The sequence below is a fragment of the Artemia franciscana genome, chromosome 10 (assembly GCF_032884065.1).
Source record: "Artemia franciscana chromosome 10, ASM3288406v1, whole genome shotgun sequence".
Classification (NCBI taxonomy): Eukaryota; Metazoa; Arthropoda; class Branchiopoda; order Anostraca; family Artemiidae; genus Artemia; species Artemia franciscana.
The window spans coordinates 27,872,815-27,896,417 of NC_088872.1; the positions used below are offsets into that span (position 1 = coordinate 27,872,815).

A 23,603-nucleotide genomic window follows, 5' to 3' on the forward strand; every position below is an offset into this window, starting at 1 on the left:
ATTACATGGTGAACTACACATATAAAATTGAATCTATGATTACGTCAAAAACTATTAATTTAGAAGAAATTCTTAATCGAGATACTCTTAGTTTTGAGAATATTGACTTCAGGGCGTATTTTAGGGTGGCTCGTTTTGACATCTGCACGGTGTGTCAACTACAAGTGGATTCGGATGATTGTATTTCCGGACTCATAAAAAAAATTTGTACCCAGAGAGTAATGACATGCTACAGTATAAAAAAAAATGTTCTTATAGAAAAAAAATCCTAAAAAAAAGGAAATTTGCCTACGCTTCTTGAAAAAGAAAGATTTTACTCTCTGAAAACTTTTGCTTGGATATTTCAAATGAGCATGAAAAGTGTATGGGAAACATCAAATAATACAGTCAAAATAATAACTAAACAAAACAATAATCGTTCCAAATTCACCAAAAATTAACTAAACATATTTGTTTTATGGGAATCCCTTTACGTTATAGAACAAATGTGATCACAATTGGAAAGCATCAAAAACTTCGATTAGAGACACATAATATTATCCCTATGAAAAAAGGCTAAATTTAGTGCTATCCTCTTGAGTGCAAAAAGAAAGTTAAATGAGCGTATTCATGGACTTAGTAGTCTGTATTCATAGATTTATCATTTTGGACCTTTTGAAAAGTTTCAACTATTGGATCCTAGAGCACGGTTCGTTCAGCAATTCTCTTGGATTTCTTCAATAAAAGTCCACTCGCTTAAACAAAAATGGGGTCAACTTTTGACTTAGAAGTTAATAAGCAGAAGTTAATAAGCTGGAAATTTGTATACACCTTCCTTTTGCCGTTCTAAAATTTACGTCGAAAGTCTCCTGAAGCCAAGTGCCTGTATCGGAAGTTATTTAAGATAAAAGGTCGCAAAACCGGATCTTCGCGATAGTCTAGATTCTCATTGCTCCAATGCTGTTCACATCTATTACAGAAACTGCAGCGCATAAAACCTATGACAAATTTTGCTCCAAACATTTTTTCATGCGCTTAAGGTAGAGTACTCACCTTAAACAGCGCTCAGCCTTGCATACTGTAGTGCCAAATAACCTGTCAATCTCGGTGGATAGTACCTTGTATAAAATTATGTATACAGTGAAAAATTTGCTTTATTTACTTGTTAATACATTGTACAAACTAACATTTTACGTGTACTTAACGTATTCATTAAATAGTACTTACCTAATTCATGTAACTAAAAACTCAAATAAAATGAAGGAATTCAATAAATCTCAGTTCTATGTGACTTTGTTGGAAGGAAACTTAATTAGAAAAATGGTTAGGTATTTCACCTTTGAAATATTAAAACTCTTGAATACTTATTTTTCTATTAAGATTATAAATGAAAAGGTGGACCACTATAAAGCGACATTTTACTATGAAGTCTGTACCTGAGAAATACTGAACCCTCTATAACAATCCTTTCTTCACATAAATGAGAAAAATGAAGCTTTTTGAACCCGTCCAGATCACTAAAAGAATGGCTGGGACAAAAACATGGTATTTAAGGTTATTCAGATATCTAAATCTTAACTGAAAAGAAAAGAAAAACAAACATGAGAAAACTCAGCTCGGAATCACATCACAATATTAACCAATTCATAGCATGGGGGTTAATTAATCGCGGCTAGGTTCTATTTTGGGCGACGCGATTTGAAAGACAGGAATGAGCGCAACAATAAACCAATTTGCAAGGGTCAAAGACCTCAGCTGTTGAGCTAACAGAGGCATTTTTGCATACAATGCTAACTAGTCACGAAAAGCTCGCACATATTGTAACAAACTTCATACATGACTAAGTTTGTCAGAAAAAAAAAAACAATCTCAAATTTACTGAACCTCCGTTTTAAGTTTCGAAATCAAAAGATTTCTCATTAAAAGTAGATTCTTTTAAAATATAGCTTGTTCTCAAATTTACGATTTTTTGGTATAGTTTCGCTTACAATGGACGGCGGTTGCTTTTTACTTGCCATTTATCGCCACGGACGGTGTGAAAACAAGAAGGAGTGTGCTAACGCAATTTTTACTATGCAACTTAAAAAATTGAAATACCATAAAACGGGGTAGCGGGGAGCTACCCCGCGTTATAGTAATACGTATAAAGATGAGATACGGTAATCAGTTTTGGTTTTGGTTTTTAATTATTTTTTTATTTTATTCTCAGATTTGTTTACAATTATATTAAACCTTATGACTTTACGGCCTATTATCATTATTGTCTCTCTTGGCACGTTTCACTGCGGTGTGACATTTTATCGTCAGGGAGCACTTTTGGAAACATTTTTGCACATAATTTCCACCTCACCTCCCGACATGCTTCTTAAGCGCCCTGTACCACCGAAACGCTTTCCGATCCAACAGGACGTGTTTTTTGTGAGCAGTCTTGTTCATAGAAACAGTTTCCGCAGGTTTCTTGCACAGCTTGATCGCAAATACTTTTTCCAGCGAGCGCTACGTTTTTACTTGTAAAAGAACAAATCTGGCTGCAGTGCAATACAACGCTACTTAACTGGGTCTCCCATTACTAGTTTTAATTGGGCTCCGACACACCATCGAGTCAGAATAATTGCTGACATTACTTCCAGGACATCCAAAAATCGGTATGCAAATTGCTATATTAAAAGCCATTAGCAAATAAAGAGGGCATAACCGGAGAGACTATGATTTTATGGCACAAATTCAATTTTAGTAGTTTATATTAGCTGTTCAGGGACAATCCTTTTTTGCTCAAGAAGACTCCTCTGATATCAGCTTCCCTCAATAACATTTAAACAGCGTATACAAGTGTCCAAGACTGAGCGTCTTTTTCAACAGAGAGGTAAGGGTTCAGATTTTCAGACACGTTCTAAAATGATTCGAGTAATCAGAAGACTTCATGTAAAATTCAACCGAAAAATTATATATATGTAAATAGTTAAATGAAATACAATTTAAAATGCACATTATTTTCTTCCTAGTGCTTAAATTCCATTTTGAAGGAGGATTTCAATGAGGAAGTCATTAAAAGAAATTTATAGATCAATAGAAGTAAACAATTTCAGCCTATCGGCGCGCAAAATTTTTCTCCATGGCTGTTTTACTTCTTTGAATATTGGCCACATTTGCCTTAATTCGACTCTCAACTGAACCAATGCTGGCTGCTTTAGTCAATTCTCTCCTGAAAGACAAACAACAATCAGATTCCTTCAATGTCTTCATATTTCCTATTTTCGGTATAACATAATTCACACTTAAGGTTGCCAAGTTTTCGTAAGAAAATCAACAAGGTTTCCCAGACTCAACATAGACCACCTACGGTACTTATACTTTATGGAGCTACACTTAGTATTACAATAAACGAATGTTCGAGGCTCCCAAATCGAATAAAGCCAAAAAATTAAATTAAAAAAAAAATTTAGTTTTCAAAATCATTTTGTCTTTAAGGAGTTATTTAGAGGAAATGATCAGCCACTTGTTAATTATTCAGAACACACTCAACAATTTTAGATCTGAGAAAACCGGTTTTATAGCCACAAAGACAAGTATCGGTCACCCGTCACTTGTCTTTGTGGCTATGAAACCGGTTTCCTCAGATCTAAAATTCTCGAGGGTGTTCTGAATAATTAACTAAAACCAATGATCCCTTAAGTTCATTTTGCAAGCCTTGGCTCTTCCTGTTTTGTCGAATGCCCGTCATTAAGACAAAGGGGTTCATTGGTAGTATCTCCCAGAGGACTAACTATTAGTAAGGGCTGTCAAGAATTTATGATTTGACTTATATGAGAGAGCCTTCAGCCTTGGTGAAGTTGTGACCAAAATATTAAAAGAAGCAGTTTTTAAAAATAAAGAGAAGAGGCAAATTTCCCCGTTACATATTGATAAAGAAAATTATCAAGGAAATTTGGAGATTGTGGGCCAACACTATACATTTCGAGGCTTTAGCCTCCCAACGCATGCAGTGATCAAGAAGGTTTAAAGTGCCTCACCCTTGTGCGCATTAGAGGTATCTCCCAACGACTAGCTATATATGGTAGATGTAAAGGATTTCTGATCTGTTTAGTAGAGGTACATAAGATGGAATTTTTTTTACATAATGACCCAGGTCTCTATAGATATATAGAGCAGATTTATTTGTGCAAAGGCCCTCTGCCTTGGAAGAGTTCGGGTATATTATATACATACATACGTATATACACACACACACACACACATATATATATATATATATATATATATATATATGTATATATATATATATATATATATATATATATATATATATATATATATATATATATATATATATATATATATATATATATATATATAGTTTTAGATGTAATTACTTGACTAAAAAAAAGAGAGAGAAGAAGAAGAAAAAAACTGTCTTCCAAATCCAGAAATTGAGATAAATGAGCACTTGAATGAGGTCTTAATCCTACTCCTCTATTCAATTACAAAGGACAAAACATTATAACCAAACCGTCAACCTAATCGAAATGTCTCAATTTTCCAGAAAAAGCCGTTTTCAAGAAAAATAGATATCTATTCTGTTTACAAAAAAAATATTATCAGTTCACATAAGGGTCATCTTTGTCAAGATGTGCTGCAAGACTGACATTGCTGATGAGCTGAAATTTGACGAACTACTAAGAGTCTAGTATTCTGCTAATATTCTACCAGTATTCTACCAGTAACTAGCCGTAAAGCAGTACCTAAGGATAAAATTAAGCCAAGTAAGCTTAATTTTGCCAAAATTGAGGCTCTTAATTTAATCAAACTCGCGACCTGTCTAGATCGTCTTTTCAGGCCAGAGAATTTCAAGATGCCAATTTTCCAAAAAAAGCCGTTTTCAAGAAAAATAGATATCTATTTTGTTTACAAAAAAAATATTATCAGTTCACATAAGGGTCATCTCTGTCAAGATGTGCTGCAAGACTGACATTGCTGATGAGCTGAAATTTCACGAACTACTAAGAGTCTAGTATTCTGCTAATATTCTACCAGTATTCTACCAGTAACTAGCCGTAAAGCAGTACCTAAGGGTAAAATTAAGCCAAGTAAGCTTAATTTTGCCAAAATTAAGGCTCTTAATTTAATCAAACTCGCAACCTGTCTAGATCGTCTTTTCAGGCCAGAGAATTTCAAGATGCCAATTTTCCAAAAAAAGCCGTTTTCAAGAAAAATAGATATCTACTTTGCTTACAAAAAAAAAAAAAAATTATCAGTTCACATAAGGGTCATTTCTGTCAAGGTGTGCTGCAAGACTGACATTGCTGATGAGCTGAAATTTGACGAACTACTAAGAGTCTAGTATTCTGCTAATATTCTACAAGTATTCTGCCAGTAACTAGCCGTAAAGCAGTACCTAAGGGTAGCTACAGTTCAAAATATCTAAAGCTCACCTAAGGAATTCAGGGTCTTTTTCTTTAACTGCTTCCGCATCATCTTTAGCTGCATCTTCTCTATATTTGGCGACATTATTCATTCGCTCAATATCTCGTTGTTTTGCATCCCTCTCCATCTCCTTCAGGCGCCTTTCCCTCTCTTCTGCGCTCAGTCCAATTTTGCCGCCTTCCTGGCGTCTACTGAAATCTAAAAGAAAAAGAAATCGCTAATTGGTTACATTTTTTATAGTTGTGAGCTACACGCATCACTATATTACTTGCGGTTAAATATTGCTAAAAAATATAAACATACATCCACACTTCCAAGTCATGTTGTTTTGCAACTACGAGGAGTATTTTTTAAGTATGGTCCGTTTGAACACAACTACACAACGAAAGGTTATTTCAAAAAAGTAGATTTATTTTCAGAAAGGTTATTTCAAAAAAGTAGATTTATTTTCAGAAAGTACATACTTTGCTCTATTTTTCAACGGAGTCGCCAATTTCGTTCAAATATTAATCACATCTCTCGACCCAATATAAAACATCCTCTTCATAAAGACTTGCCGCCTGCTCCGACATCAAAGAGTTCACTGCTGTTTTCTCCTCGTCGTCATCGTGGTAGTGGTTGCCACTGAGGTGTTGTTTGAGATGGAGAAACAGACAATAATCGCTCGGCACAAGATCAGGAATGTAGCGTGCACGGTCTAAGGCCACTGAGCCAAAACTGTTCAATAAATTGCGGTTTCGACCTGCAGTGTGAGGTCTTCCATTGTCATGGGGAAGGACAATTCCCTTTGTCAGCATGCCGCGTATTTTGCTTTGAATCGCTCTCCGTAGCTTTCTCAGGGTTTAGCAGTATGTGTCTGCATTGGTAGTGGTACCTCGTTGCATGAAGTCAACCAACAATACACCATGCTTTTCCCATGCCTTCACTATGTTTTCACCTTTAACAGCAACTGTGTGACCCAATTGTTTGGTTTGGGATGAGAGTCAGTGACGTGACTCTTTAAGCTCAGCCAGAGTCGACCCGACTCTAAATAGGTACCTGGAGAATACAAGGGAGGGTAAACAGGAAGGGTGTGCGAAAGAACAGGATTCGGGCGTAATAAGCGAAACTCTTGTTTCGTCTCCAGTTATGATCTGAATCAAGAAGTCAATACCTTCTTCGTGATAACGAGTCAAGAGCTTCATCGCACACTCAAATATTTGGTTTTTGCGGTCCTCTGTTTGGAGTTTCGGGACCCAACAGGAGTACAGTTTCCTAAACAACAGGTGTTCAGAAACAATTTTTTCAATTATTTTTGTATGTTATTAAACTCAATTAAACACAAGTTATCAGATTAAAGAACATAATAGAAAATCAATTTATTTGCAAGTTTAGAAGAATCACTTAATACCTTATTTTTGATAATAATGTTTCTACCCAAGTACTGAAGCAGAAAGTTTAAGCCAATAGTTTACGCAAGTCACAAAACCTTTTTTCAAGCTAAACACGGTTCTATTGAATGATACGCAACAGCCAAACCCCAAATTTGATCCAAGAACTAATTCCAGGTGGTAGGCTCAATTCCAAGACTAATAGCTTTTTGTCCTTTATTAACGGGCTCGACATGGCAGGATAAACAAAAATCAAAATAATCCATAGTTTTCTCTTTTCTGTCAAATACCACCGTAAATAAAAAAAAAACAACCAAAACCAAAAAATGACAGATAAAAATTATCAGTAATAAATATGAAGAAATAAAAAGATAAACAAGATGTTTTTGTAAAAGAAGGCTTTTCGAAGATTTCTTTTTTTGGGGAGGCATAACTGATATTAAAAAAAAATAAAAACTTGTAGTATTTACAAAATTCACAATACATTTTATGCAAAATCATTATTTATTTTTGTCTTGTAATATGCAAGAGAACTTATTGGAGACGAATACATTTTGCCTTTTAATAAGGAGCCTTAGCTCCTAAAAATTCTCCTATTTGACCTTAAAGGGATACAAAATTTGAAGGAAAACAAAATCATAGATCATACCCCTTTCTTTATTTACACTATCATTCTTGTTCTGTCGAGATTCCATATCACCGTGCCTATCTTTGCGTCCAGGATGAGCACGTTCTGGTCTACTCTGAAAGCGTTTCTCTTTGCGTGGAGGACTAGGACTCGCTGTACCAGGGGAGACTCTTTTCTTTTGATATGGAGATCTGCTTCTTCTTCTACGATAGGGGGACAAGCTTGTTGATCTTCTATGCTCACGTTCTTTTCTACGTCTCTTGTAGTCTTCTTCTTTCTCTAATCTTTTTGAAACGGACTTGGCTTCTGTTTGTTCGTCACTGCCTGATTCAGACTCTGCTTCTTCTAGAAGTTCTTTGATATTGATGTTTTTCAACTTCCGCAGCTTTTTAAATAGTAGTTGATCAATGAATTCAGGTGAATGCTTTTTTAATTTCTTAAGTTTTTTGGCTAGCTTCCTGTCAATATCTTCATCGGAGGATTCTTTATTGAGAGATTTCTAAAATATGTAAAAATAGAAAAAGATCAAGAAGCAAAACCAAACTGGCACATAATTGCCATATTACAAACAGTGATTGTTTGAATTATATAGCTAAGAGTCTAGACCAGATAGTTCCCAGCTGGGGAGGGAGGGGAGGTGCATCCCATTGAGTGCAAAAAATTAGGGGGGGGGGGAGAGGGTGGTGGATGATTTAAGAGCGAATCTCTATAATGTCACCTAATATGTGTAGTAATTAAGTAATATAAGTAATAATAAAGTAGTAATTTCAGCAAAAATGTTGTAGGCTATTTTACACTAGGAGCGAGGTCGTGTTATACGGCGGGGGTGATGTGTCAGTAGAGAGTCAACAAATTTGAACATTGTTGGACTTGTATTATTACCGTATATATATATATATATATATATATATATATATATATATATATATATATATATATATATATATATATATATATATATATATATATATATATATATATATATATATATGCGGTTGTTTACTTCAATATTTACGCGCAGAAGGTCTTCCTTACGTAAGTTTTACGTAGTTAAAACCATATATATATATATATATATATATATATATATATATATATATATATATATATATATATATATATGTATGCGGTTCTTTACTTCAATATTTACGCGCAGTAGGTCTTCCTTTCAGATTCAAATGGAATGTTTTTTTTTATTAGGTCAGAGATTTTGCTTTTGTGATGGCAAAAAAGAGAGTGATATTTTGATATGTCAAAAAAGAGAGTTTCTTTTCGGTGGGTGTGGGGTAGTTGGTAGGAGAGAAATATAAGAATCAATTAGAACAATTAGAGATGTGATACCAAAAGGATATATTAAATCCTCATAAAGATTTCAGAGCAACGCCGGTCAGTTTCATTTCATGTTAATAATTTTTTTCGCAAGCCAGTTTTTATCAAACGCGTTTTTCGATTTTTGGTTACTATGAGCCGTCCTTTCTATTCGTCCTTTACTATGTTGTATTTACCGCTGCAACTATCATTAAAACGGTCATTACTCCTCAGGAACTTCATTACCCAATCTCTCCTTTTTGTAGTCATATAAAAGAGCATATAACTTATAGTTTAGCCTCTACAAGCCAACATGATGACAAAAAAAAACTTGGGACGTTCTAACTTATCATAGATTTGTTTCACAAACATGTGGTTCCATAGTCAATCGGAAACTGAAAATTCTAAACTCTTTTTACGAGTCGGAAGGGGTCCACAAGTTTGTTCTGTTTTATCAGTATGTTCTCCTGTACTCTTTTTTGCCCTTGCCCACATCCGTAGCTCCCCAGGGTGTTTTATTTCAAAATTCCAAGTCAGCCATTTCACTCACATTTGCCGAATGGTAAAAAAAAAACTCTGAAAGGGAAATGTACATGCAGTCCCACGGGCAAGGACCCTAAATTAGAAAAGACCCATGCTTCACATTTACATTTAAGAGGAAAAGAGTTTATTTTGCTTAATTTTTTTCTATAAAGACAGACATGTTCACCCTTTTAAAACAGGAATTAGACAAGGATTATCAATAAGTGTGATTCGACGGCAAAAATGTGGCCCATGACAACTCACCTAAAAAAACAGCTAAAATTAGACTTGATGTAAAAACATGCGAGGGCGCAATGTCCTGGCGCAGTTACAAAAATGAAGTAAGTATAAGCAGCCAAAACGACTTGGTGCAAAAACAAGCTCATTCGCGACTCACAAATAATTCTAAACTACAGACAGATTTGTGCAAAAACAAGTTAAGTACTTACTAAGTGTGAAAACGAAGTGAGCCCAAGCTGCAGACTGACTTGATTAGAAGCAAGCTCAGTCTTAACCCAGTACAAAAACCAGCTAAGTTCCGTCTAGGTTCAAAACTGATCTTAGCCATGACTCAATGTAAAAACAAGCTAAGATCTGGCTGCACTTAGACCTCCGCAACTGCAACTCTTCAGCAGAAATGTGAGCGTATAGCCCTTTTTCAAATAAAAACATGCAATGATTTTTAATCAGTATGATTTGAGGTTGATAGTTTCCCCACTTCTTTCACCGCCAACTTTTTAGCAGAAAGATGAACCTACTGTACCTTGTTTCATGGTTGCAGTGGTAGCTGCAACCTAGTAAAGAGCGAATCAAGGCCCATAGTAACCAAAATTTTAAAAGCGCGTTGTGAAACAAAAAAAAAAATGTCTAGTGAGAAAAAATTGCCATTTGTAATTGATTAAGGAATGGTAACTATTTTTTCGATAAATTTTAATTGTAAAATGTCATTACAAAGACAAATTGACAGGAATTTCGAAAAGGAGCTAAAAAATCCCTCAAAAATGGCGTCGGATTGAAAAGAAAAGTGCACCATTAGAATTGCAATGGTGGAAATCTATAACAGGAGGATTAGAGACAAAACCACTTTTTGCATGAGAATCACTGATGTTTCTTTTTTTTATCTTCTTGTTCTTTTTTTTTCCTTTGCAGCTAGTGGGGCACGGGACCGTCATAGAGCCTTTTTAAGGCTAATTTCAAAGCTAATTTTTATATCTACGTGCATTTTTTTTTAATATAAATTCGGCTTGACAACATCATACGGTGCCGTGTGGCCCTCCAAAAATGGCAATTTCGGTTCCACATCTGATGTGGAAACGCCAGGAAGCACGAAAAAAGTATCCTCATAATCTACCTGGTTGGAAAATCTAAGGTTTTCAGTTCCCATAAATAGAACACTTCCCCTCCCAGCTCCCTTAATAAGCTTCATAAATCGTCTGCTGACTAACTAGACTAGCAGTGTCGATTCACAAAAAATGGGGAGGGGATTTATTTTTCAACATCTGGGGGAGGCGGGAATAAATGTGTTGTTTTTCAATAAAAATACTAAAAAAGAACATTTTTCAATGAAAGTGCTCCAAAAAAGGCATTCTTCAAGATTTAAGGTGGGCAGCATAGCCTACCCCCTCCCAATTGACGCCACTGGAACTAGTAAATAACTGCAGCATCTTAGAAAGATGTTTCAAGGCTCAATTCAACGATCTTGACCATATCAACATGCTTTTTTTATAGATTTATATCTGAAAAGAGCATAAAAAGGCACATCGAGCGGTGACGGAACTTCCAGTTCTTGGCTATCTTATTGCCGTGAATTACTACCAAATGATAAACAAATGATCGGGAAAAGCAACAAATAGAAAAAAAAACACAGCTAAATAGGACATGATAGTGCAGTGGTTAGGGCCCTTTGTTGTAGCCACGTTAAACAAGATTCAAACCTTGGTTAAGACAATTTCTTTTGAAATAAATATTTACTTTCTAGCCCTTCACTAACGACGAAGAAAAAAAGGAAGACATATCAGTGCTTCCAAAAAATTAATTTTCCTGTTGTTCAAGGTGGGGGGGGGGCTGTAATTATCCTTACAGAGTTTCCAACCAAGGTGATTCCAATGGTGCAATTTTCATTTCCGAGGGTCAGTTCTCCTAAGATGTTAAAGCCCAAGAAGCGGCTAGTGATGTTTTCTATATTTGTGGAATCCTGAAAAATTATGTTTTACTGAAAACTATGATTGCTTGAGTTTTTTTTAGAGAATTAAAATCGAATAGTAAAGTTCATTAATTTCATGGCCAATAAAAGACTAATGACAGCTTTACCAATTAGTCTTTGATTTTCTACAGGCTATTTAAGGATTTTCTCCTTCTAATCATCTTTTATTCTTGGTTTTGTGTAAGCGGGAACTTGGCCCCTCTAGCAACACTCAAGCCACCAACTTTTCAGCAGAAATGCAAGCATGTTGTTTTTTTCATCCGAATGGCTTAACACTTATGGCACTAGTACCTTGGGTCAATGGGAAATGAGAGTGATGCTTTTAAGAGACAGTTTCCCCTGTTCTGGTCTTTGCACGAATGTCCTAATATTCCCCTAAACCTTATGGGACAAGTACCAAGATGACCAGGTGGACGATTTTTAGAAGCGTATGCCGCTCCTGAGCCTCACTTATCTCGCCAACGAGACTGCCCAGACCCGCTTGCAATTCGGTGGAACATATTTACTGTGAAACAGGCTGCTCCTAGAAATTTAAGATCACTAGCTCTTCTCAAAATTGTCGGTAGCTTCAATGTTACAAAACTAGAGGACTCCACTTACGAAACATCATAACACAAAAAATTTAAATTATTAGACACTGTCAGCTGCTTTTAATACACGCATATTTGAGTTGTGAAGTATTCCTTTATTTATTATTTGTTATTATTAGTCTTGTAAATAGAGTAATAAGAAAAATGGCGGGATATATTGTCAAAAAAACACTAATAACGTCCTTTTTTATAATGCTTGTAGGCAAATCTATCATCATGTGTCTTCAGTACAATTTTGAACTAGCTCTAGAGCTACGTGCTGGTCTGTAGCGGCTATTTTCATTAACCGTTTTTCTAGTGCGCTATAAAAATAAGCGACGACAATTTAGAGCAATGGTGTGCATCCGATTCCGCCTTAAACTAGGACACAATCGGTTTACTTCAGCCAACACACGGTTGAATTTTTTCAACGACCATGATTTTCAGGTGCTTTAAGCCATACTCAGACTGTGGAGGATCGACTGAAGATGCACCTCATCGTGGAGGCCCTTCGACAGCAAAAAAAAAAAACAAAACAAAAATTTACCAGATTTTGGCATCTTGGCCAAATTAAACATCATTTGATAATTGGAGAACAGTTAGGATTAATTCATATTACCGTTACCCATGTTTTAATCAATGATTTGGAGATAAAAAAAAATCTGCACAGAAATGGTACTGAAAACTCCGTCACGACATCAAAAGGACAACAGGAGAAATATGAGTCTTGAATCTTTGAATTAGTTTGATAACGATCCTTTTTTCTTCAAGTATTAGTGAATCAATCAATAAATCAATATTTATTAATTCAAATTAAAATTGTACAAAAACAATATTATGTGTGAAAATCATGTGTGAAGAACACATGATTTTCGAGTATGACAAGAAAACAGAGCACCGGAGCCAAGAATGGCACACTTTCAGTGTCACAAAAACCAAAAAATAAGCAAGGCAAAAACCAAAAACATACTCACTTCCTTCCTTGGTAGACAAAGAATGGTCCACAGAAAGTTTGTCCCTTAAGCCCAAACAGCAAACCATTACCTTATGGAGAAGCTCTTGAAAGACTTAAAAAAATAGTCCTGCGCACGAGACCAAACATTCAAGAACACTTAGGTAATGAATCACAAAAATGTGGCTTGTCACAAGGCCATTTCAATTGATCAGTTACCGAAAACATTCCCGTGATTCTTTAGCTCTTTTACAACCCCAAATTAAATTGAAGAAGACTATAGACCAAAGGCTAAGATAGTAGAATATATTCAAATGTCTGCAACCTAGAGGTTATTCTAGTGTCCGAGTCCCAGAAGTGTTATGAACGATAGAAACATCCCCTTCAGCGCTGGGTGGACTCCCAAGGCAATTATTTTGAAGCAGATGATATAAAAGCGTCAATTTTGATTCAGTGTTAAATTTTTCAATCAGACTCATTACTTTATTTACGTGCCTTGAACATGCGCATAAAGAACATGCTGAAGTACATTCTGGAATAAATAGATTTCTAAAAATAAGTCGGAACACAATGGCCTAGATTAGTTTTATTACTGATTTATTAATCCCTAACTGTAGACAATATTTGAACCATTTAGAAGCTAAACTGGCTAAGTCCATAATGGGAATTCAACGGCCAAAATTTTGTCTCGTTATAATCGTATTAATCTCTATTTTATGAACATAAAGAACTAAAAAGCTAAAGAGTTTTAAACTTAACCAATTTAGCCTCTATACAGTTCAAAAACTATAATCCACATCTTGGCATAAATAACAAGAGATTCACATGTTATAGGCTTGAAATAGGTATAATATTAAATTGACATATCATCAACAAATATTTTAATTTTATTGTAAATAATAAATGATGTATAGGATGTAAACAAAGTTATGCAGGAAATCAAAACAGTGAATTTAGAAGCAAGAAAAGAGATGCAAAATAACACGTTTTGAGACAAAAACAACGTATTCTTAGACAGCTATTGAGGGTAAATGGAACAGAAAAACTAAGTTAGAAAGAAAAAATAGAGAAAGCTTACTTCTTTCTTTAAAAAAAAAAAATAAATTAACATCTACCTGGAGGCAACCTGGAGGCAGAAAACTGAAAAATAGTTCAAGTTAAAAGATGATAGCTCTTAACTGAGTAAAATAATAATAATAATAATAATAATAATAATAATAATAATAATAATAGAGAATACTAAAAATCGAACAGTATTATGTCTTGCGCATATCCAGTTAGCTTAGTTGTTCAAACAACAAAAATAAAAAGAAGTATCTTACCATTTTTAGCTTTTGCAACTGTTTTAACCGGACTGGATGATTTAAGAGGGATTGTCTGGCGGCTTCTTCTCGTTGTTTAATTAGAAAAAGTGGATCCTCTTTTGTGTGTATAGAGTTATATACCTCTGCTTTGGCTGGGCTAGTCGCTCGCAGTGTAGGCTGAGGAATATCTATAAATTATGAAAAACTTTAAAGCTTACATGATAAAAATACATAATGACCCTCTTTCCTGCTTTTATTTCAGCAAATATATTCTGCAATAGTCGCTACTCAGGTCGTCAGGTCATGCAGAAATAATTCGTAAAGTATGCAAAAACATGTGTTCGAATTAGAGGGAACGATTTCAAAATATATTGGACACATGATATGTGCTGAAACGAGCAGAGCGGTTGAAGATAAGGTGGATGGACAGATAAGATACTTCACTTACATGGAATCAAAGATGTCAGGGTTTTATGAATAGAGTGATACTACCTAGCCTGGAATCACATTTTGCAACCGGTAATTGGTTGGTTTCTGGTCAATCTTGACATATATATATATATATATATATATATATATATATATATATATATATATATATATATATATATATATATATATATATATATATATATATATATATATATATATATATATATATATATATATATATACCCCCCACCTAGTTGGTGGGGGAAAAATAAGCTAAAATAAAGGTAAAAACCAATAAAAAACTAAAAAAAAACCTGAAAAATAAGCTAAAATAAAGGTAAAAACCTATAAAAAACTAAAAAAAACTGAAAAAACTAAAAAAAGGCAAAAACTACAAAAAAAACTAAAAACTAATAAAAAAAGTAAAAAAGCTAAAAAACTAAAAAAACTAAAAAAACTAAAAAAAGGTAAAAAACTAAAAAAAATAAAAAATAAAAAAAAATAAAAAAAAGGAAAAAACTGAAAAATAAGCTAAAATAAAGGTAAAAACCAATAAAAAACTAAAAAGAAAAAAAGGAAAAAACTAAAAAAAATTTTCATCAAACTAAAAAAAAACTAAAAAAGGTAAAAACTAAAAGAACTAAAAAAGAAAAAAATAATGACGACACTCAAAGAGAAAGCGACCAGGACAAAAGGAATGTTCGATTAGCGCAATCAACAAAGCACCGGGACACAGGGAGTATAAATGACGACCAGGACATAAGTAAAAAAAAAACTAACAAAACTAAAAAGAAGGTAAAAACTACAAAAAAACTAAAAAGAAAAAAACTAAAAAAAGGCAAAAACTACAAAAAAACCTAAAAACTAATAAAAAAGCTAAAAAACTAAAAAAACTAAAAAAGGCAAAAACTACAAAAAAAAAACTAAAAACTAATAAAAAAAATAAAAAAGCTAAAAAACTAAAAAAACTAAAAAAACTAAAAAAAGGTAAAAAACTAAAAAAACTAAAAACTAAAAGAAACTAAAAAAAAGGAAAAAACTGAAAAATAAGCTAAAATAAAGGTAAAAACCAATAAAAAACTAAAAAAAAAACTGAAAAAACTAAAAAAAGGCAAAAACTACAAAAAAAACTAAAAACTAATAAAAAAAGTAAAAAAGCTAAAAAACTAAAAAAAATAAAAAAACAAAAAAAGGTAAAAAACTAAAAAAAATAAAAAATAAAAAAAACTAAAAAAAAGGAAAAAACTGAAAAATAAGCAAAAATAAAGGTAAAAACCAATAAAAAACTAAAAAGAAAAAAAGGAAAAAACTAAAAAAAATTTTCATCTAAAAAACTAAAAAAAACTAAAAAAGGTAAAAACTAAAAGAACTAAAAAAGAAAAAAATAAATGACGAGACAAAAGGAATGTTCGATTAGCAATCAACAAAGCACCGGGACACAGGGAGTATAAATGACGACCAGGACATAAGTAAAAAAAAAACTAACAAAACTAAAAAGAAGGTAAAAACTACAAAAAAAACTAAAAAGAAAGAAAAACTAAAAACTAATAAAAAAACTAAAAAAACTAAAAAATCTAAAAATCTAAATAAACTAAAAAAGAAAAAAAAAGGAAAAAAATAAAGGAGAAAAACAAAACTAAAAAACGAATGTATATACAGACCGGGACACCGGGATACAAATGACGACCGGGACACAGGGAATATAAATGACGACCGGAACACAGGGACACAACTACAACGGGGACACCGGGGGAAACAGGGGGATATAAATGACGACCGGGACACCGGGACAGGGAATGGTCGATTAGCAATCACCATCAACAAAGCTCAAGGGCAATCATTAGAATCATGAGGTATAGATCTGAATACAGATTGTTTTCCCATGGACCATTATATGTTGCATGTTCAAGAGTCGGTAAACCTGACAATCTATTTATATGCAAAGACAATGGGACAGCAAAGAATGTTGTATATTCGCAAGTTTTACGTAGTTAAAACCATATATATATATATATATATATATATATATATATATATATATATATATATATATATATATATATATATATATATATATATATATATATATATATATATATATATATATTCACAGGTGGGACATAGGGACACAACTACAATGGCGCGTAACTATTATGGCGCGTAACGACTTACGCGCGCGGGGGGGCTTGGGGGGGGGGGGGGCGCGAAGCACCCCCACCAACTAGGTGTTGGGGTGGCGCCACCCCAACAGCTAGTATATATATATATATATATATATATATATATATATATATATATATATATATATATATATATATATATATATATATATATATATATATATATATATATATATATATATATATATATATATATATATATATATATATATATATATAAATAATATATATATATATATATATATCTATATATATAAAAATAAGTTGTCTGTCTGTGGATCTGTGGATCAGGTGACGTCATGTTTCTGTGTCGACTGACGTCATGAAATTAGTTGTCGTCATTTTTGCTTTGACGGTGACGTCATTAACGGTATTTGAACGCAAAAACCGCGCAGTTAGATGAAAATCCACCTGGACAGCGAGAGTCAAAACATATCAAAACTGAAAATGATAGCGATGATGATTGGGTTTGGGATTTTGACTTGGATAAGGTCATCAATGTCTACCAGATTTAAGTTAAAAAAACAAAGGTTCGTCGATATGTACTTCATAGTGACGCTGAAAAATAAAGAAGAAAAAGAAAACTGAAAAAAGAAAAAAGGTAAAAAACTAAAAAAAAACTAAAAAGAAAAAACACTCAAAGAGAAATTACAGACCGGGACACAAATGAAGACCGAGACAGAGGGAATATAAGTGACGACCGGGAACCTCAAAGAGAAATTACAGACTGGGACACCCGGACACAAATCACGACCGGGACACAGGGAATATAAATGACGACCGGGACACAGGGACACAACTACAACGTGGACGCCGGGGGCACAGGCGGGATATATAAATGACGACCGGGACACAGGGATTGTTCGAATAGAAATTACAGACCGGGACACAAATGACGACCGGGACACCGGGACACAGGGAATATAAATGACGACCGGGACACTCAAAGAGAAATTACAAACTGGGACACCGGGACACAAATGACTACCGGGACACAGGGAATATAAATGACGACCGGGACACAGGGACACATCATTAGAATAATGAGGTATAGATCTGAATACGGATTGTTTTTCCCATGGACAATTATATGTTGCATGTTCAAGAGTCAGTAAACCTGACAATCTATTTATATGCACAGACAATGGGACAGCGAAGAATGTTGTATATTCGCATGTTTTACGTAGTTAAAAACATATATTTATATCTACCTCTATTCACAGGTGGGACACAGGGACACAACTACAATGGCGCGTAACTAATATGGCGCGCAACGACTTACGCGCGCGGGGGGGGGCTTGGGGGGGGCGCGAAGCGCCCCACCAACTAGGTGTTGGGGTGGCGCGAAGCGCCACCCCAACAGCTAGTATATATATATATATATATATATATATATATATATATATATATATATATATATATATATATATATATATATATATATATAGCTGTTATATACTACTATATACTAGCTATATATATACTACCTAGTTGGTGGGGGCGCTTCGCGCCCCCCCAAGCCCCCCCGCGCGCGTAAGTCGTTACGCGCCATTGTAGTTGTGTCCCTATGTCCCACCTGTGAATATAGATATATATATATATATATATATATATATATATATATATATATATATATATATATATATATATATATATATATATATATATATATATATATATATATATATATATATATATATATATATATATATATATATATATATATATGGTTTTAACTACGTAAAACTTGCGAATATACAACATTCTTTGCTGTCCCATTGTCTTTGCATATAAATAGATTGTCAGGTTTACCGACTCTTGAACATGCAACATATAATGGTCCATGGGAAAACAATCTGTATTCAGATCTATACCTCATGATTCTAATGATTGCCCTTGAGCTTTGTTGATGGTGATTGCTAATCGACCATTCCCTGTCCCGGTGTCCCGGTCGTCATTTATATCCCCCTGTTTCCCCCGGTGTCCCCGTTGTAGTTGTGTCCCTGTGTCCCGGTCGTCATTTATATTCCCTCTGTCCCGGTCGTCATTTGTATCCCGGTGTCCCGGTCTGTATATACATTCGTTTTTTAGTTTTGTTTTCCTCCTTTATTTTTTCTTTTTTAGTTTATTTAGATTTTTAGATTTTTTAGTTTTTTTATTAGTTTTTAGTTTTTTTTTCTTTTTAGTTTTTTTGTAGTTTTTACCTTCTTTTTAGTTTTGTTAGTTTTTTTTTTACTTATGTCCTGGTCGTCATTTATACTCCCTGTGTCCCGGTGCTTTGTTGATTGCTAATCGAACATTCCTTTTGTCCTGGTCGCTTTCTCTTTGAGTGTCGTCATTTATTTTTTCTTTTTTAGTTCTTTTAGTTTTTACCTTTTTTAGTTTTTTTTAGTTTTTTAGATGAAAATTTTTTTTAGTTTTTTCCTTTTTTTCTTTTTAGTTTTTAATTGGTTTTTACCTTTATTTTAGCTTATTTTTCGGTTTTTTCCTTTTTTATAGTTTTTTTTTTTATTTTTTATTTTTTTTAGTTTTTTACCTTTTTTTTACTTTTTTTATTAGTTTCTAGTTTTTTTTGTAGTTTTTGCCTTTTTTTAGTTTTTTCAGTTTTTTTTTTAGTTTTTTATTGGTTTTTACCTTTATTTTAGCTTATTTTTCAGTTTTTTCCTTTTTTTTAGTTTTTAGTTTTTTTAGTTTTTTACCTTTTTTTAGTTTTTTTAGTTTTTTTAGTTTTATAGCTTTTTTATTTTTTTTATTAGTTTTTAGTTTTTTTTTGTAGTTTTTGCCTTTTTTTAGTTCTTTTAGTTTTTTAGCTTTTTTATTAGTTTTTAGTTTTTTTGTAGTTTTTGCCTTTTTTTAGTTTTTTTCTTTTTAGTTTTTTTGTAGTTTTTACCTTCTTTTTAGTTTTGTTAGTTTTTTTTGTTACTTATGTCCTGGTCGTCATTTATACTCCCTGTGTCCCGGTGCTTTGTTGATTGCTAATCGAACATTCCTTTTGTCCTAGTCGCTTTCTCTTTGAGTGTCGTCATTTATTTTTTTCTTTTTTAGTTCTTTTAGTTTTTACCTTTTTTAGTTTTTTTTAGTTTTTTAGATGAAAATTTTTTTTAGTTTTTTCCTTTTTTTCTTTTTAGTTTTTTATTGGTTTTTACCTTTATTTTAGCTTATTTTTCAGTTTTTTCCTTTTTTTTAGTTTTTTTTTTATTCTTTAGTTTTTTTAGTTTTTTACCTTTTTTTAGTTTTTTAGTTTTTTTAGTTTTTTTAGTTGTTTAGCTTTTTTACTTTTTTTATTAGTTTTTAGTTTTTTTTTGTAGTTTTTGCCTTTTTTTAGTTTTTTCAGTTTTTTTTTTTAGTTTTTTATTGGTTTTTACCTTTATTTTAGCTTATTTTTCAGTTTTTTCCTTTTTTTTAGTTTTTTTTTAGTTTTTAGTTTTTTTAGTTTTTTACCTTTTTTTAGTTTTTTTAGTTTTTTTAGTTTTTTAGCTTTTTTATTTTTTTTATTAGTTTTTAGTTTTTTTTGTAGTTTTTGCCTTTTTTTAGTTGTTTTAGTTTTTTAGCTTTTTTATTAGTTTTTAGTTTTTTTTGTAGTTTTTGCCTTTTTTTAGTTTTTTTAGTTTTTTAGCTTTTTTATTTTTTTTATTAGTTTTTAGTTTTTTTTGTAGTTTTTGCCTTTTTTTTAGTTTTTTCAGTTTTCAGTTTTGTCACCTGATCCAGTTTTTTCAGGTGACGTCACCTGATCCATCCACAGATCCACAGACAACTTATTTTTATATATATAGATATATATATATATATATATATATATATATATATATATATATATATATATATATATATATATATATATATATATATATATATATATATATATATATATATATATATATATATATATATATATATATATATATATATATATATATATATATCCTTATCAATTATTTTTATTCAGTCAATTATTTTATTCAATCAATCAATTAATTATCAATTATTTCCTTATCAGGAAAAGAAAGGTATGGAATATGTTGAACAAAGGTCTATAACTAAATATTTCTGAAGGGATAGACCAGCCTTCGATAATTTTTTCAGGGGGTGAACTTCTAGAAAACAGGTTAAAGCTTTATTTTGTTCTTCATACAGAAAATTTGGCCTGAGCGAAATCAAGTCCTACTCCCTTTGTCTATAGAAGGAGTACGAAGGGTGCCCCCACCCACAATATCGGCGAAAATGATGCTTATCTCTTGACAACGTGAGCATAGTCGCTTAAAAATGCACTAGAAAAAGGATGAGATTGTTTCAAGACTAAATTTTCAGGAAACAGAAAATACCTCTTTTGGTTTTAAGGCAGCTGACGCATAACGAAAATAAATCTATATAACGAATTACCGCAAAGAGTTGAAATTTATCAGAGTAAACAGTAAGATTGAACATAACATATTGATCAAATCAGATCAAGCCCCCCACCCCAAAAAAACTGATCTCGGTGGGAAGGAGAATCTCCATTGTCTAAAGCACAATGTTAAGCATTCAAAGCTTCTAAAATACTTGTATTTCTTCAGAGAAATGAGCAGATTTTAGGCCTTGGGCCCCAGATTATAAGTGACAATGAAATATTTGAAATGTGAAACATAGTTCAAAAGACACTATGGTCACTGATCACTCAAAATCCCATGATCGCTTTAGTGGGAATGTTTTATTTAAGAATTTTTAAGTTGCTATTTATTTTCTAAATAGCTTATAAAAATATATTACAAACAAAATTGAATGACTGCTTATGTCCCAGTAACAGAAAAACCTACCAAGATTCATCAAAACCTGAGACTCTGAGCATTAAAATATTCATTTGTTTTTCACTTCATGTGGAATGAACAAACACTAAAATCTCAAATTAGCCCCTGCATTCAAGCATAGCATAACATAGCATTGGCCTCTGTATCTTTCTCTACTAAAACTGTGTCATCTAAGTGATATGTGCATTCTGAAACACAAAGAAGAAGGAGAATAAATAATGACAAAAAGAGGAGGAAAAGCTTACCTGCAAACCCTACTCTGCTCTCAAGACTTTGACTCTTGGAAGCTTCAAATGACTTATCAATTCTTTTTCCCAGAAGAAAGTCTTCATGTTCTCCTTCTGCTGTTTTCTTTTGGTAGATCCAGTCTAATTTAGAGGAGCCTGAGCCTTCCCTAGAGTAATTAAAATTGCTTGATAATTTTTTTTACCATAATGAGGCAGAAGAAAACATGACCACAATGGCATGCTGATCATAAAACACCCAATATTGACAACCCAATTTGACAGCAATATGGTGACAGATTGACAATTATGGTGAGTTGAGCTGTATCCAATTCTCTTGGTCATGGCTTTGGTTTGATTATTAAGTTTATGTGATTCAAAGGCATTTAGAATCAGTACAAATATTTTTATGAGCTTCCTTTGTCTGAATGTGGAACACTTTCTGCCAGTTAAAAGCGGCATGTAAAATTTATCTTAGTTTAAGCAATTCTTACACTTTTAGTGATAGCAGCAATAACTGAACAATACCCAAATTTGAGCGAAGTCTATTTTTCCCCTTTTGGAAGGGAAATAATACCCCAAGTAATTGTTGTTTTCCATGTCTTCTTGGCTATCTAAGGAATCCTCAATCTTATTATTCAAAACATATTTGCCTGAGAAGGTCTCGCACGTGAAATGCCCTGCACTGCCATCAAAATAGTCATATTTTTTTCTAAATTGTGAAATCGAAATTAAGCATTGCTTCTGGAGAGAGACCATTTTTCAGGCTATAACTAATAAAAAATTATCTGATATCAACAATGAATCAGCAATTGTTTAAATAGTTGAGCAATTAAATGCTGATTGAAAGTGAAGATGCAAGGGAATTAGTTTTAGAAGAATTTACATAACAAAACTTAGACGTATGGAAAATCATGTTTCAGTGTTTGGTGAGGTAAAATTATATTCAATGAATGTTTCGTATTTTATCAGGAATAAAAATAATTGTTATTTATTTATGCATGTATGTATGTTTAAATTATTTCTCAAAAACAGCTCCATATTTTTTTTTGTCGGTGGGTGGGGAATTGGCAGCTTGAGATTTTTTGGCATAAAAATACGATCTAGACAGGTCACAAGTTTGAGCAAACATGCTAAGAGCCTTCATTTCGGAAAAAAAATCATGTGAGTAATCTCATATTTATGAGCAAATTTCAAAAGCAGCAAAAATGTCATTTTTCCAAAGTCATAAAATTGGTTTACTATCTATGACGAATGTAAAAATACACAAGAAACATAGCTGAATATGAAATCATAGGCAGTGCAATACTGCTGCCTAAGTACAAAGCAATGTGGGAATAATCTATTATTTAGTTTTCTTTACCAGGGCACTTTGTATAACTTCGAAGGGGGCCCATTCGATTGGAAACTGAAAGGGCTATTTCCCATTTTAGTAGTCGAAAGTGATTGGAGGGTAACCAGCCCCCTGCCCAATCAAAATTTGAGATAGCCATTCTGTTAAGGATAATTGAAAGGTCCAGCAATGGACCTTTCAAATACGATTAAACAAAAAAAATATTTATTTAAAATATTTTTTCTTATTTTACTTTGATTCCTCATGTAAATTTTTGCTCGTTTGAGTTTAACCTGGTTATTTATTGTAATTTCTGTTTGTTTTGAGTTTCATTTATTTATTGATGGAGATTTGCAGTAGTTTTATGCTTGGAATGTTATCTGACTTTATTTCT

General features: G+C 32.8%; 1 protein-coding gene across 1 annotated transcript in view; it reads right to left on the reverse strand.

Annotated features, from left to right (window-relative positions):
- Positions 1-1,046: 1,046 nt before the first annotated feature.
- Positions 1,047-23,603, reverse strand: part of LOC136032019 (pre-mRNA-splicing factor CWC25 homolog) — a 28,866-nt gene continuing 6,309 nt past the window's right edge. The window contains exons 2-6 of the mRNA XM_065712095.1: positions 21,898-22,046; positions 14,275-14,444; positions 7,420-7,897; positions 5,409-5,598; positions 1,047-3,181 (exon numbers count right to left, since the gene is read on the reverse strand). Coding sequence (XP_065568167.1) covers positions 3,067-3,181; positions 5,409-5,598; positions 7,420-7,897; positions 14,275-14,444; positions 21,898-22,046 — 1,102 coding nt within the window. The 3' untranslated portion in view covers positions 1,047-3,066. The remainder of the gene's footprint in view (positions 3,182-5,408; positions 5,599-7,419; positions 7,898-14,274; positions 14,445-21,897; positions 22,047-23,603) is intronic.